The 14,799-nt window shown below is 43.0% G+C and overlaps 1 protein-coding gene across 1 annotated transcript; it reads left to right on the top strand.

Annotated features, from left to right (window-relative positions):
• Nucleotides 1-681: 681 nt before the first annotated feature.
• SUOX (sulfite oxidase) lies at nt 682-14,763 on the top strand. Its single transcript, XM_053455643.1, has 4 exons — nt 682-746; nt 10,977-11,040; nt 12,146-12,335; nt 12,690-14,763. Exons 2-4 carry the CDS (start codon nt 10,985-10,987, stop codon nt 14,142-14,144), a joined length of 1,701 nt encoding a protein of 566 aa, XP_053311618.1. The 5' UTR covers nt 682-746; nt 10,977-10,984; the 3' UTR covers nt 14,145-14,763.
• Nucleotides 14,764-14,799: the final 36 nt, after the last annotated feature.

Genomic DNA, 14,799 nt, shown 5'->3' with positions numbered 1-14,799 from the left:
AATAAATTTAGGTACGGTGGGGAATAAAGCGTTATGGAAAGCGTCTCCACGGAGAATTCGGTGATAGGCATTATTTAACACCCCTCTCCATCCAGCGGACAAGCCTGAAAACGTGCTTTTGCCGCAGAAATCTCATAGTTCTGCCGCTGCTGCGGGGGATTCTGGGTAGGCAAATGCAAACAAAGTTAACAAAAACACCTTTTTCGTCTCTATACCTACTTTATACATAACGGGATCGGATAACATTTGATTTATATATTGCAAGTTAATTTGACGGTGACGGTTTAATTCATTTTTTCATTGAAGTCCAGAGGATCTTCTTCAGAGATAATTTCCTCCCGTTGAAACTCCAAGTCTGGGATCCTGACGGTGATTTACGGACTCTTCTTTAGAACATATTAATCCTGTAGCCACGTATGACGCAGTCCTGTATAACCGGATAATTCTGTATACCGGATAATTCTGCTTGGATCGCCATAAGTTTATTTTAGATCCAATTTATACAGAGTTACAAAAAGTAAACGGAAAAAAAAACAACACATCGCCTGAGATGAACCGACATCGTGCAGTGAGTAGCGAGAACAGTAGTTTGCATTACGGCGTGGGGAGGGTTAACCTCCTCTGCTTGTGGTGGGTGTGTCTGTAGCCCCGCCTCGCCGGCTACGTCACCCATCACTTCTCTATAAGCAGCGTGTCCGCGGAGAACCGGGTGACTTGCGCTGGCAGGAGCGGGTGGCTGCTGGGAGGTACGTCATAATGCAACTTATTAACTGCTTTGCATCCCCCCTGAACGGCCGTTGTCTGAGCTCTTTATACAGATAGAGGTCCCCCGTGTTATATGATTTTGGGACCCTCCTCCGTGTAACGGCCCCAGGGGCCCCCTCCCCTCGTTTTGGTATTTACTCCCCATTCTCAGGGGACGGGCTGCTGAGCTGCTGCGTGTCCGCTCCGCTCTGTGGGGAACCTGCGTTACTTTATCGCCGGTACTGGTGCGATCGGTTTCTTTAGCAACAGCATCAGTATCATCACGTATGATGTCTCCTGCAGACACGTGTGTTGTATGTTGTATGTTGCGTTTACCAAACGCATGACCTTGTTTACAGAGCTCGCTGGCAGCCACCCAGCAGCGCAGCTCGTCTGTGAGCCTAGTAATCGTTGTGCTTCGGACCCTGCGCTCCTCCAATCCTCTGCCGGGCTGGGTCATGACTCTACTTCCACAACTTTGTGATGGGCTTTATGAGGCTCCGGGGAACTTGGAACAATGGAGTCTTGGGGCCAACACAGAAAAAGTTACATAAACCTTGAATTACCTCAGAGGTCTCTCCTTCATATACAGTAATCTCTACATGGGATCCCCTTCCATCTGAAGAAGAGACCTCTGAGGTACTTTAGTACGTTTATATTTTTGTAGTAGTAGGTTTATGTAACTCTACACGTTTTTCCATGTTGGCCAAATAGATGGTATCAATTTGAACTTAACGCTCCCTTTCCTCTTGGCCGAGGTGCAGTATTTTTCTAGTTATTTTTGGAACAATAAATCCTGCTATTTTTCTTCTTTCTATAGTTTTGGGCCGCTTCGCTGTCTCTGGGGTTCCGTATAAAGTAGTTTATTTGATCCGCCTCCTGTAGGCAGTTGTTTGCAGTTCTAAACAATCAGTAATGTATTCCCGGAATGCAGGTTCTACTGTCATCGCTTTTGCATTTTGAAAAGTGTCCTCTGGGGGCCACAAAGCTGTTTATTAACCTTTCCAGCTGACTTAGTGTTTGATGCTAAGCGGGCGCTGGTTGGAATCTTCCAATGTATCTCGAAACCAGAATAAGTCTTATATTGGGTTCAGTATAATCTTACCTGTGCAAAAACACAACCTGGTATTATAAAGAGGTGATTATTCAGAGACGTCTAACCGATAATATGACTGTAAACATCTGAAAGTACGCTCTGTACTTTAATATGTATTCTCCCCAAACATAAAAAAAAAAAGAAAGTAAGCCTTCCCTGACACAGAGGATGCAGCTGCCCTTCTCCTTCACGGACTGAATATCCTTGCCTCTGATTGGCTTCTTCAAGGAGCCAATCAAATGACAAGAACGTGCTCTCAATAGGAGCCCTTTCAACAAGGGCATGGAGACAATGGACAATACAACGTCAGATAGATATATGATGGCACAAATAAAGTAGAAGGCACTGTCCTTGTGAGCTTACAATCCATTAGCTGTGGGCTTTGTTCATGTGTTAATATACCTTTCATATGTCATTTCTATGAGGATAAGTCTAATGGAAGGTAATCACTTTATTAAGTTTGGGAACGGGGGGGGGCACAAGAATCATGGGGATACCCCTGCTCCTCCGCCTTCATTCTGGTTTTGAGCTTTTTTTTGGGGGGGGGATTTGTGAGTATAATAAAAGAACTGATAAAACAAGCTTTGTTTCTTGGTTCCATCTTTTCCCTGTTACACCCTTTTCTCTTCCCCTGCTACGTCTTGCAGCGTTTGACCTGCGTTTGTGTAGCGCGTTTACTTCTGTACTACACAAAAACCCCAAATCAAATAAAAGCAAATGTTTGATGGCTGGGTGCAAACCCACGTTGGACAACTCCTAACACAACAGGGCAATCGCAAAACAAGTGAACCCCATATGAATAGGTCAGGCCCTCTCCGGGTATTAGGGAAATTAACTAACCAATCAAACGCTTCCCTTCGTAAGGGGCCATAATCCCATAGTGGAGTCAAGGGTTAAGTGGCTCGTGGCTGGTATTCTTGGTTTTGTTTTTTTTTTTGTTTTTTTTAGGTGCCTGATAATAGGAAAGAACTCGGTTATGAAATATACATTCCTCCACCTCTTTTAGGGCTTATCTGTTGCACCCACGGGTTGTCTGAAGGGTGTGCTTTGCATGGCGATAAGGATTTGTTTATGTGAGAGAGACAAGTAAAACATATTAACGCAGCTCTCCTACCTCACAAAATACACCAACTAAACCCATGGAAGGGTCAGTATGCAGACACGTGTCTGATATATAATCATATGCACGGCCAGAAATATTGGGACAGGGACTCTGGCTCTGTACCCCACCACAATGGATCGACATGAAGAAACCAAGATGTGATTGAAGTGCAGCCTTTGGGTTTTGAGTTGAGGGTACTTACTTCCAAATTTTCCAACTTTTCAAGAGAAAGTAATTGGACAATTGACTGAGAGGTTGTTTCATGGCCAGGTGTGCGCTGTTTCTGCTTTATTTCATTAACAATTAAGCAGTTAACCGGTCTGGAGTTGATTCCAAATGTGGAATTTGCATTTGGAAGCTTTTTCTTTGAACTCTCCATATGAGGTCCAAAGAGCTGTCAATGAAAGTAGGGTCATCATTAGGCTGGCAAAAAAACAAACACATCAGAGAGATTGGGGAAACGTTAAGGGTGGCTAAATCAACAATCTGGTACATTCTGAAAAAAGAACGCACTGACGAGCCCATCCACACCAGCCACAAGACAACTGTAGAGGACAATGGAAGTGGAATTATTTCCTTGGTGAAGAAAAACCCCTTCACAACATCTAGGCATGTCAAGAACATTCTCTGTGTATCATTGTCAAGGTCAATCAGGAGAAGCTTCATGAAAGGTGCAAACCATTGGTAAATCTCATGAAGAGGAAGGTCGGATTAGAATTTGCCATACAAATAGATGACAGGTGAACCTAAAATCAATCTATACCAGAATGATGGTAGGAGAAGAGGATGGAGAACAGAGGGGATGCTCATGATCCAAAGCGTTCCACATCTGTTAAACATGGTGGAGGCAGTGTTATGGCTCTGCCGAATAAACTGGTTTCTTAGTGTTTATTGATGATGTAGCTGCAGGCAGAAGGAGCCATACAAATTCTGAAGTGTAAAGGGTTATACCACCAGCTCAGATGCAGCCAAATGCTGCAAAACTGATAGGATAGGACTTTACAGTACAGGTGGACGCTGACCTAAAATATACTGTGAAAGCAATCAAAGAGCTCTTCAATGCAAATAAGTAGAATTACCTAGTCGTCCCCCTGGCATCAACCCAATGGATCATGCATTTCACTTGCTGAAGGCAGAAAGACCCACAATTAAGTAGCCGATTAAGACGGCTGCATCAAACGCCAGGAAAAAAACCCAGAATGTGGCGATATCCATGGGTTTCAGGATTTTCAACCAAACCTTAAGAATGATCATTCTTAATTGTGTGTAATTCTTAACAGTTTAGGGCTGCAACTAACGATTATTTTAATAATCGATTAGTTGGCCGATTATTTTTTCGATTAATCGATTAATCGGATAAAAAAAAATATTTAATAATTTAATGAAATGCCCTGCACCCACCCACACTCTGCCCCATCAGTTTCCCACCCGGCAATCATATTCTCTCTCTCTCTCTCTCTCTCTCTCTCTCTCTCTCTCTCTCTCTCTCTCTCTCTCTCTCTCTCTCTCTCTCTCCTCCATACGTACCTCCGCTACCGAATCGTTCCACTTACAACGTTCAACCGCGAAACTTTATTCAAATCTTCATCGTTCACGCACGTCACATCCGTCATTACGTAACTTCAAGCAGACGGACACTACAGAGCTCTGCAGCAGAAACGGGGGAACGCTGGCGGAGGTAAGTGAATGGAGCCGAGCGCTCCAACGACGAATCGATCACTCGATTAATCGATAACGGAAATCGTCGACAACGATTCCCGTTATCGATTATTATCGATTTTATCGATTCGTTGTTTCAGGTCTATAACAGTTCATACAATGTTTATGTTAAATCCCTTCGATTTAAAGCTGAAAGTCTGCACTTCGATCACATCTTGGTTGCTTCATTTCAAATCCGTTCCCTACAGAGCCAGAATTATGAAAATTGTGTCATTGTCCACATATTTATGGACCCTTAATATATGTGTGTAAGACATTGGTGTATCTTGTGGGGTTTTTTATTAGTTTTAGTAAATATATTGCAGTTGTATTTTAAACCAAAAAACAAACATTTTGTGATGTTATTTGTAACCTTGTGTGCATGTTTTCTGTCTTATTCCTGGAATTACTCTGTATGTTTTGTATATTTACAATTCTTATCTCTTCTTTCACCACAAAACTTATCAGTCTCGGTTACTGTGTTACAAAACCTTATGAGAGGAAAAAAAAGCTGGTCAATCGCAGTTTTACTGTTTTATGAGCGGTGATGAGGATGCGTCCAGTAATTTAAGTAATCTTTAGAGATAAGCATCGCTGAGAGTGGAAAAGGGCATTCTAATCAAGAAGCCATTACCCGCTAATCTGTCCTATATCCCTGCCTTACGATTGTCACTAATCCTAATCGATGAAAATAGTGAAATTCACAAAACTGCACGCTTTTTTTGGGGGGGGGGCTGGATTCAGTAATAGACCCAGGGTGTAACTGGCGCTATTCAGACAAGTTAGGGTACAGCACCGGTACAAGCAGAGAGGAGAGAGACATAGCTGCTGAGTAAATTTTTTAATCAATAAAATATTCTATGGTGCAACTTGAGACATCCACGTAAAAATTCTATCCGTCACCTAAAAGCCATCTATTTACTTCTACCTTGTAAAGAACAGTATAATAAAACATATATTACAAAACCAACTGGCAGTAAATTCCTCATTTTAATAGTTCTGGCTGTAAAGGAAAGAACCCTTTTTGTATAGTGACCTTGTAGATTCTCATTTTAGTTTTAAGTGATACCTCTGTCCCATGCACACAGTTTCTGTGCCGTGTCTAGTATGCTCAGTAGCAGAGTTGGTCTTCAGGAGGGACGTTGTCTCCTGGCTTTAAAACCCTCATCCTCGTTCCTCCCTTGATGTCCCTCTTTTATATCACCTCTGAGTTCTAAAAAAGGTAGTCGGAACAGAAACATCAGAAAATGTATTTCTAAATTCTTCTTCTAAGTGCCTTCCTCTGCTACATAATTACTGAGAGGTCGCATTAAATTGTGTTTCTGAAGCCTTGTTCCTTGGCAAAACCTCTAATCCCCATACCTGGGAGCTTCTTAGCTCCGGCTACCTGGAGCCTTCCCTTGCTGGACGCGGCCAGGACTGCCCACTGATGACACCCCCATTTAAAGGGGAAATGGGCGGGTAGCGTGGCGTGTCTAGACTCTGTTTCCGCAACCCGGAGGATTCGGGTGTTGAACCGGAGAAGCAGTGCTTCACCTGGAGATCTCCAGAGAGTTTCCAGGTATGCCAATTACACCCCCCCCAACTAAGTTGGTTACCTTAGTACTGTCTAAACTTAAAAGCAGACCACTAACAAGTAACTGCTTGTGCTTTATGGAGAATATGGCCCCGAATCCAACTAAAATGTTATCTGGAGTCTGCCGATAACGAAGGTCGGTGCTTCCAGCAGTCCTTTTTGTGACCACGGGAATGGAAACATCTGTTTTATGATCTGGTAATTATAAGCCTGGCTTCTCTTTCTCTAATTGTCTCTGATAAGAAATCAACTTGACCTGCATGCAAGAGAGCATCTGGACAAAGCTGCCAGTTTCAAGTTTAAATCGGAAAGGCTTCCTTTGAGATGGGAAAGTCTGGGGGGGGGGGTGGAAAAATTGGGGGGGGGGACGGGTTTTTTTCTGGAAAAATTTAAACAAAATGGAGTGTGGAATATCTTCTTTTACAATGATAGATAATGTTTATGACACGGCATTAAAACCATATTACATGAAGACCTTAAAGATGCAATGTGTCCACATCCAACTGGCACAAATGTCTGTTAACTTTTTCATTTGTAAGTGGTGCTATGGTGCAAATCTGATTGGGCGATAGTGGGGCGCCGAGTGGCTTTCGCTTATCAAGGTGTCAGTACCCGCTTGCGAGCTCTCCTCTGCGAGCCCTCTAGCTCGGTCTTATTGCTGCGCTCAGCAGTAAAGCAGCACGCACTGTGGCAGAGCAGGGAGACTCACCGCAGGACTGCTGAAAGGTAAGTACAGCGGGGGGGGGGGTAGATAATAGGAAGGGAGACCTTGATCCAAAATGCGGATGCCTTACATGGAATATCTGCATGATCACTAATGGATTTAAAGTCATCAAGGCAAATGTGGAATTTGTTCCATACAAATGCAGTATAGTGCTTTAGTCATGGAACAAGCTCAACTGTTTTGTAATTTACATAAACCTAGCATGATGGGGTAACAAGTCATGAATTATAACCTATGCTAACTATTGATTTTAGGTGTTTTAGCCGCACCCACTGCTAACAGGTGTATACAATTAGGCAGATAGACGGCCATCTCCCTAGAAAAACATCAGCAGTAGAATAGGTCATTCTGAAGAGCTCAGTTACCTTCAACAGGACAAAGGATGCCACCTTTGCCGAAAGTCTGTTCATGAAATTTCCGCCCTCATCCACTGGAAGTGCTGCTGTTAGGAAGTAGTAGTGTCTAGGAGTAACAGCTCAGCCATGAAGTGGTAGAACACACACACACACACACACACACACACTCAGAGCAGGCTTTCGAGTGCTGAACAGGTAAATATTGCCTGTCCCCTTGTAGCATCACTCAGTGCAGCGTTACAAACTGCCCTGGAAGCACAAGCACTGTGTCGGGAGCTCCAGGAAATGGATATACATGGTCGATCAGCTGCACACAAGCCAAAGATCGCTATGAGCGATGCCAAGTAGTAAGAGATGTAAAGCAGCTGAATTCTAAAGAAGTAGAAATGTATTCTCTGGAGTGATGAATCACAATTTATCTGGAAGTCTGGACAATGCTGGGTTTGGTGGATGCAGCTAAGAGAACGTTGGCTATCAGAGCGCAAAGTGCCTACTGTAAAGTTTGGTGGAGTAGGGATAGTAGTCAGGATACTATAAAGGCATTCTAGACATTTGCTTCCTTCCAACTTTATGGCACCAGTTTGGAGAAGGCCCTTTACTGTTACATGTCTGTGCCCAAAGCAAGATCCTTAGGGGCCAGACCTTCTTGCCCTATATAAGTGCTCAACCTCACAAATGCTCTTTTTGGATGAATGGGCACGAATTTCCAGACACAGTCCAAAATATTGGAAAAGTGGAAGGTAGAATAGCCATAAAGGGAGTGCTGACTCCATATTAATATACTTCATTTGGAATGGAATATCCAACATAATGGTCAGGTGTCCACATACTTTTGATCGTATAGTGTACCTACCTAACCACCATCTATACAAAAACATTTTTAAATGTTAGACTTTTTTGATGTATCCAAGTGATATATCACTAATGCATTTATTGTCCACAGACAGTATTGCTGACAGATCCAGTTTGATCCTTTTTATTCTAAACTAGCTCACTTTTAACATAGGACTCTATAAAGTATGCACAATAATCTTCACCAATGGGGTTCACATGATCCTGTCCCGCCTTAAAGATTCCTTCCTAGACCTGTTTTGTAGCCCTTTGTACACTTTCACAAAGCTTTTAGGCACTGTAATCAACACTAGACTGTTTTCAAAATGAGATTTTTTACCTTGCAGTGATAATAGTGTTTGGCAGACTCTCTTGATCTTATGTTTTCACTCTTTGGATCTGGGTTTCTAAATATATTTGGTCCCGTATACCACACTCCTTTAGTCACAATGATCTCAATTTGCACACACACTCAGATTGGTGCCATTGGTTACTTGAACACCCACTCACTTTAACACATACACACCTTATATGGACACCTGACCATTACACCAGCAGGGACTCTTATGACATCGCATTTGAAATACATAGACATGAATATGTAGTTGCCCCCCGCACCCCTCTGCAGCTATAACAGCGTCCACTCTTCTGGGAAGCCTTTCTGTGGGAACTTTTGCCCATACATCCAGTAGAGCATTTGTAAGGTCAGACTGTATTGGAAAGCCTGATCATTCCACAAACAGGGACTTTTATTGCATCGCATTCTATATACTGACATTATGTAGTTGGTCCCTCCTTAGCAGCTATAACAGCTTCCACTCTCATGGGAAGGCTTTCCACAAGATTTTGGCGTGTTTCTGTGGGAGTTTTTGCCCATTAATCCAGTAGAGCATTTGTGAGGTCAGGCACTGATGTTGGACGAGAAGGCCTGGCTCGCAATCTTTGCTCCAGTTTATCCCAAAGATGTTTGATGGGGTTGAGGTCGGGGCTCTGCGCGGGATCTGTACTACTGCCTCTTTACGAAACTGCTCCCGTAGAGAGAGGGATGAAACCATGGCTCATGAAGTCCTCCATAAGTCCCCATCCCTATGGCAACAGAGGACATGGCAGCAGCTGTGTCTGCTCAGGATGGGGCAGATCTGTGCCCTATAAAGACCTCTGCTGACGCTAGGATGTTGCTCAGTAATACTGTGCTTTTCAGTGAGTAGCTACATTCTTTTTCCTTCCTTTTTCTCCATTACTCTGTTTGGATGAGTTTTGGCTTTCTGACCCTCGGCTTGAATTCATCGTTGATCCTGTTTTCCAGGTTCCAGACCTTTGCTTGTACGTCTTTGACCCTGCTTTCTGGCTTCCTGACCCTTGGCTTGTCCAGATGTTTCTACCAATACCCTGGCCTGCAATGTGGTAGCCAATCCCTTTTAAATCACCTGTTCCCACTATTTCTCATGGAAGGCTATGTCCACTTCTGACTCCCTCTAGTGTATATAGTTACAGCAAGAGTGTCGATCTTAGCTCATTTCGACACCTTAAACAACCAACTGTGAGTCTTTATCTAATGCACGCTAGAATTGAAAAAGGTCTTCCCACAAACTGTTCCCACAAAGTTGGAAGCATAGCATTGCCCAAGATGTGTTGGTATGCTAAAGGAGACAATACTTTTGTCCATATAGTGTATGTCACTTGTCTGCCATCATCCATGCCAGGCGAGTCCTCCTGTGGCGGCTACCGACACTCCTCCCCACTCCGGTATTTTCTGGTTTGAATGGCCAATTGAGGCCTCGCGTGCAGCCATGCCGCACACAAGATGGATGCGGCTGCTGTCCTGAACAGAGTGACTCCTTTTAAATTTGGTGCAGTTTTCTCCTACTGTGCCCTATATAAAGCCTCAGAACGCACTAATCCTGGCGCTCTGATGGTCATAACTGTGTCTGCCGTAGTGTAGTTGATCCTAGTGTGTTATATATACTTGTTTCTGATCCTAAATGCTGGCTACCCGACTTAGGCTTTGTTACACGATACCTGAACTCCGGATACCTGACCCTGGGGCTGATACAGCTTATCTTGAACTACGGCTTGTCTTTACTGCTCTGCATGTATACCCTTTGAGTCTGTCTCTGCTCTCAGAGAATCAGCAGGTCCCACGGCTGCTTAAACCCAAAAGGCTCAACCCGAGGGAGAAGGGTGAAGGCTCTATGACTGACAGGCTTTCTTTTGTGGGTACTGTGTCCTACCCTGCAACAGCATCTCCTTTGGTATGCTGAGTGTGGCAATATAATAAGTTATGATGAGGAAAGAGTGATAACTCCACTCAGAATTAAAAAAAAATAGTAGCAGAAGTATTAAACACTCATCTACATCCACCAGACAAATTGCTTTTCCCACAGAAAAGAGAGCGGCGGCTTCCTCTGTGGTGCCCTGCCATGAACTCCATGTTCAGTGTTTTGCATAACGTAGGCTCATGGACAGAGATGTTGACTGGTTCCTATAAAGCTCTACAACACAATTCCAATCCTGTTTTATGTTTTTGAACTCCAGGTTTGCCAACTCCTGACTCCAGTTAGCTTTTGTTGAAGTGATAGCCTAGTGATGCCTTTTCTAACCCACACATTAAGTTCAACGTGGACGTGAGCAATACAACTTGTGTTATTGGTTAAAACAGATTCTTTGTTCATTGTAATTAAGATGAAGATCATATGATATTTTAAGACAAATGTATACATAAATGCTGGTAGTTCCAAAGGGTTCATTTACCTTTTTCTTGCAAATGTCTGCATATTTAGAAACCTGTTTTGTCTTGTTTTTAGTGTTTTGGTCTTTTTTAATCCTTGTTTTGTTTTTTTCTTTTTCAGAAAAAAGGATGAGGCTATATGGGATTACGTCACAGGCTCTTCGTAACCTGAGCAAAACTCAAAGGTATGTATGTGATCGGATAAAATAGACACTTTATCTTTTGCTGTTTTGTAATCAAGGAAGGTTGATTTTCAAAAACAAAATCACTGTCTGTAATCGTAGCTTAGGGTTTCTCACATGGTGAGAGATGTCCTGTACTCACATGAGTCTCTTACTTCAAGGGGTGCACACTGATGTGATTCCTCTGAAACTCTTACTTGATTGTTCCTTGGTGTGATCCGGCTGATTATCAAGCAAAGCAGAATTTGGTTCATAATCAAATTATTAGTTCAGTGGTTTAGAAGGCTATGCCTCTGGGGCCATAGGTCTCAAAAATTAAACTAAACCACTTATTTTCAAGCGAGGATACATAGAATCCCTGGCCTGTTTGCAGAATCCTGTGGCCTGGTATTGGGCGCTACTGAATAATTGACTTCTCCTCCTTGCCCCCCTCGGAAAATAAAACTCTAAGAAATCCAACTATTCTTTTGTCCCATGAATGGACAGTTGTACAGGAAATTAATGTTGCTGGATTTTGAATGTCTATCTGAAATGAATGAAGTATGTAATGTAATAAGAGTAACTGTGCTATATGAACACATTCCTCCTAACAGCTTGCACTTTCTCTACTTCCCAGTAAACTGGTTTTATCTTATCAGACTGATACATTAATTATGTCTGATCTTTGTATGTTCTGCGCTGCCTCTCTTCCCTGTTTGCTTATTTATTTGGTATGCTCAACCAACCTCAGGTTTGCTGAGGTTCTGCAGTAACTTAAAGTTATGTAGATAATAGGAAAGTTCTGCAGGGTTCACCATGAAAAAGGACGATCTCATGAGTTATAGATGCTTCATAGACGACAACTTTTTTTTTTCTAAATGCAATGAACGTGTCGGGTAGTAAAGGCTTGGCCCAAACCTGCACATCCTAAAATAAGTGTCCCTCTATGGCAATCTGGAATGTTTTCAGGTATTATCAGAACCCCCAGCAAAAGAGATGATTTTTTGTTGTACAGTTTGCTGTACCAAGATTCTAGAATGTCAGGCCTCTTATAGTTAAGACAATCAAGTGATTATTCTCTCGTTTTTTGTGGGGATCTATACATGCAACGGCTGTTTCTTATTTACAGGTTACAGAGACCTGCATTAGGTTTGTGGTCACGCATTTGTACCACGGAGGATGATCATGGCCGGAAGCACAGCACAGAGACTGGACCCAGCCCAAGGGTCAGACGGAGCACTTGGAAATGGGGACTTACAACAACAGGGGCTCTGCTGGGATTAGGAACAGTCCTGATTTATGAGGCGCAAAGGAGACGGGTAACTGCTTCTTCGGTTGTTTTAATACCTATAGCATTGTGAAGGAACTTTCAAATGTGGATTGAGTCATTGGATAAGCTTGTTTAGCAAATGTATTCATAAGAAAAATAAAGATCTACAGTTTAAGCACAATTGCAAATATGCCAAACAAAACCATGTGATATTCTGTAGTAATAGGGGCCCGATTTATGGCTTATAAAGCTGATATGGGATGGGAGGAAAAACAAATATAAACATTCGAGGCGGAGGTTGTTTGGGCTTTTTTAATCTCATTTCCTTTCTTATTTCTCATGTTTTCTTCTCCCTTAGCAAGACCATGACCCATATTACTATTTCTGTTTATATCTTTCCTAGGTGGCCCATGCAGAGTCTTTGAAGATTCCTGTTCCTCAAACATTTCCCCAGTACACACAGGCAGATGTGAAGCAGCATGCTAGCTTAGCTGACAGAGTGTGGGTGACCTATGCAGGAGAGGTGTTCGATATCACAGACTTTGTGGAATTGCATCCTGGCGGCAGTCGGATATTACTTGCTGCCGGCGGAGCCCTTGAACCTTTCTGGGCCTTGTATGGTGTACACAAGAGTGAGCATGTCTTGGAAATATTGCAACAATATAAGGTGGGAGAACTCACCGGTGAGGAAGCAGGGGAAGTGGATGCTGCTGACCCATACTCAAGTGATCCTTCTCGACATCCTGTCTTAAAAGTCAATAGCCTGAAGCCTTTTAATGCAGAGCCCCCTCCTGAGATTTTGACCGATAGTTTTGTTACCCCAGTTGACCTTTTCTTCAAAAGGAACCACTTACCTGTGCCAGTTATCAATACTGATGAGTACCGGCTAATAATAGAAACACCCAGTGGAACAGAGGGGAGCAAGCCACTTCAACTTTCCCTAAATGATCTAAAGACTAAATTTCCCCGACATGAGGTTACTGCCACCCTGCAGTGTGCTGGGAACCGACGCTCTGAAATGAATGCTGTGAAGCCAGTGAAAGGATTGGACTGGGGCATTGCCGCGATCAGTACTGCTCGCTGGGCAGGAGTACGTCTGAGGGATGTCCTGGTGGAGGCTGGCTATACAGAAAGCATGACTAATGCACAACATGTTCAATTTGAAGGCCTGGATCGTGACTTGACGGGCACAGGCTACGGTGCCTCTATTACTTTTGAGCATGCAATGAGGAAAGAAAACGATGTTTTGCTTGCCTATGAAATGAATGGAGAAGATCTGCCACGAGATCATGGATTTCCATTGAGGGTAATAGTACCAGGTGTGGTGGGTGCTCGCAATGTGAAATGGCTTGGAAGAATTGTGGTTAGTGAGGAAGAGAGTCTTAGTCACTGGCAACAGAATGATTACAAAAGCTTCAGCCCATCGGTAGACTGGGACACGGTGGACTTCTCCACCTCACCAGCCATACAGGACCTCCCAATACAGTCTGCCATCACAGAGCCACGACCGGGGCAGAAGGTCACCCTTGATTCTGATGGAAAACTGTCTGTGAAGGGATATGCTTGGAGTGGTGGTGGTAGGGAGGTTGTGCGAGTTGATGTGTCTCTTGATGAGGGAAAAACATGGAAGGTAGCAGAATTAACTGGCACTGCGCAGAAAGCTGGTCATGCCTGGGCATGGAAACTGTGGCAGCTGAGTGTCCCGCTGCCTGACGATTGCAAACATATTACAATCATCTGCAAGGCTGTGGATAGCAGTTACAATGCGCAGCCTGATACCGTAGCTCCAATATGGAACGTGCGTGGTGTTATAAGCAATGCGTGGCACCGAGTACAGGTCTCTGTGGATACTGACTAACTTCTGTGGTGGAGGTGTGGACTTTTTTGCCAGCAACAAACTATTCCCTCATGCCTGGAGGTGGCAAAACAATGAACCTTCTTGTATGGTGGCTTCACTTATGCACACTGACTATTCATATTACTGTTTATTATAAAGAAGATAAATCTGAACTTCCATAATTTGACACTGGAAGAAATGAATACGGGTAAAGATAAGGACTTTCAGTGGTTTAAGGAATCTATCTGGTGCTAAATGCCTTTAGGTGGGAAAGCTCGAAGCAGGAATTTTGTAAACGTGTCGTATATTTTAGGACAATGTGTTTCATTCATGTAACCCTTATACAACATAAGAGCAATCCATTGCTGTGACCATTGATTGTTTTGTGTATAACAAATTGTGGCACACATTTTAACGTATCATTTTATGGTAAGTAATTCTAACTGTAGCATGTCATCTGGTACTCCAAAATACCCAATAATTAAGACTTTGGTTAAAATGATTAATACACATATTTAACAAATGTACAGTCTGGCTCTGCAGGTCTGTTATTTCTACTTGGAAAGGAAAACACAATTCGTAGCGATCTTATCTCATGATGATAACTTAGATAGAAATGGATATAGCTGTACTAGCCGAAGGAGGAAAAAAAAAAAAAAAAAATATGTATATTTTC

This window comes from Spea bombifrons, chromosome 2 (assembly GCF_027358695.1).
Source record: "Spea bombifrons isolate aSpeBom1 chromosome 2, aSpeBom1.2.pri, whole genome shotgun sequence".
In the NCBI taxonomy this organism is placed as follows: domain Eukaryota; kingdom Metazoa; phylum Chordata; class Amphibia; order Anura; family Pelobatidae; genus Spea; species Spea bombifrons.
The sequence above is the reverse complement of the archived record's forward strand: the minus strand, read 5'-3'. Positions and strand labels throughout refer to the sequence as shown.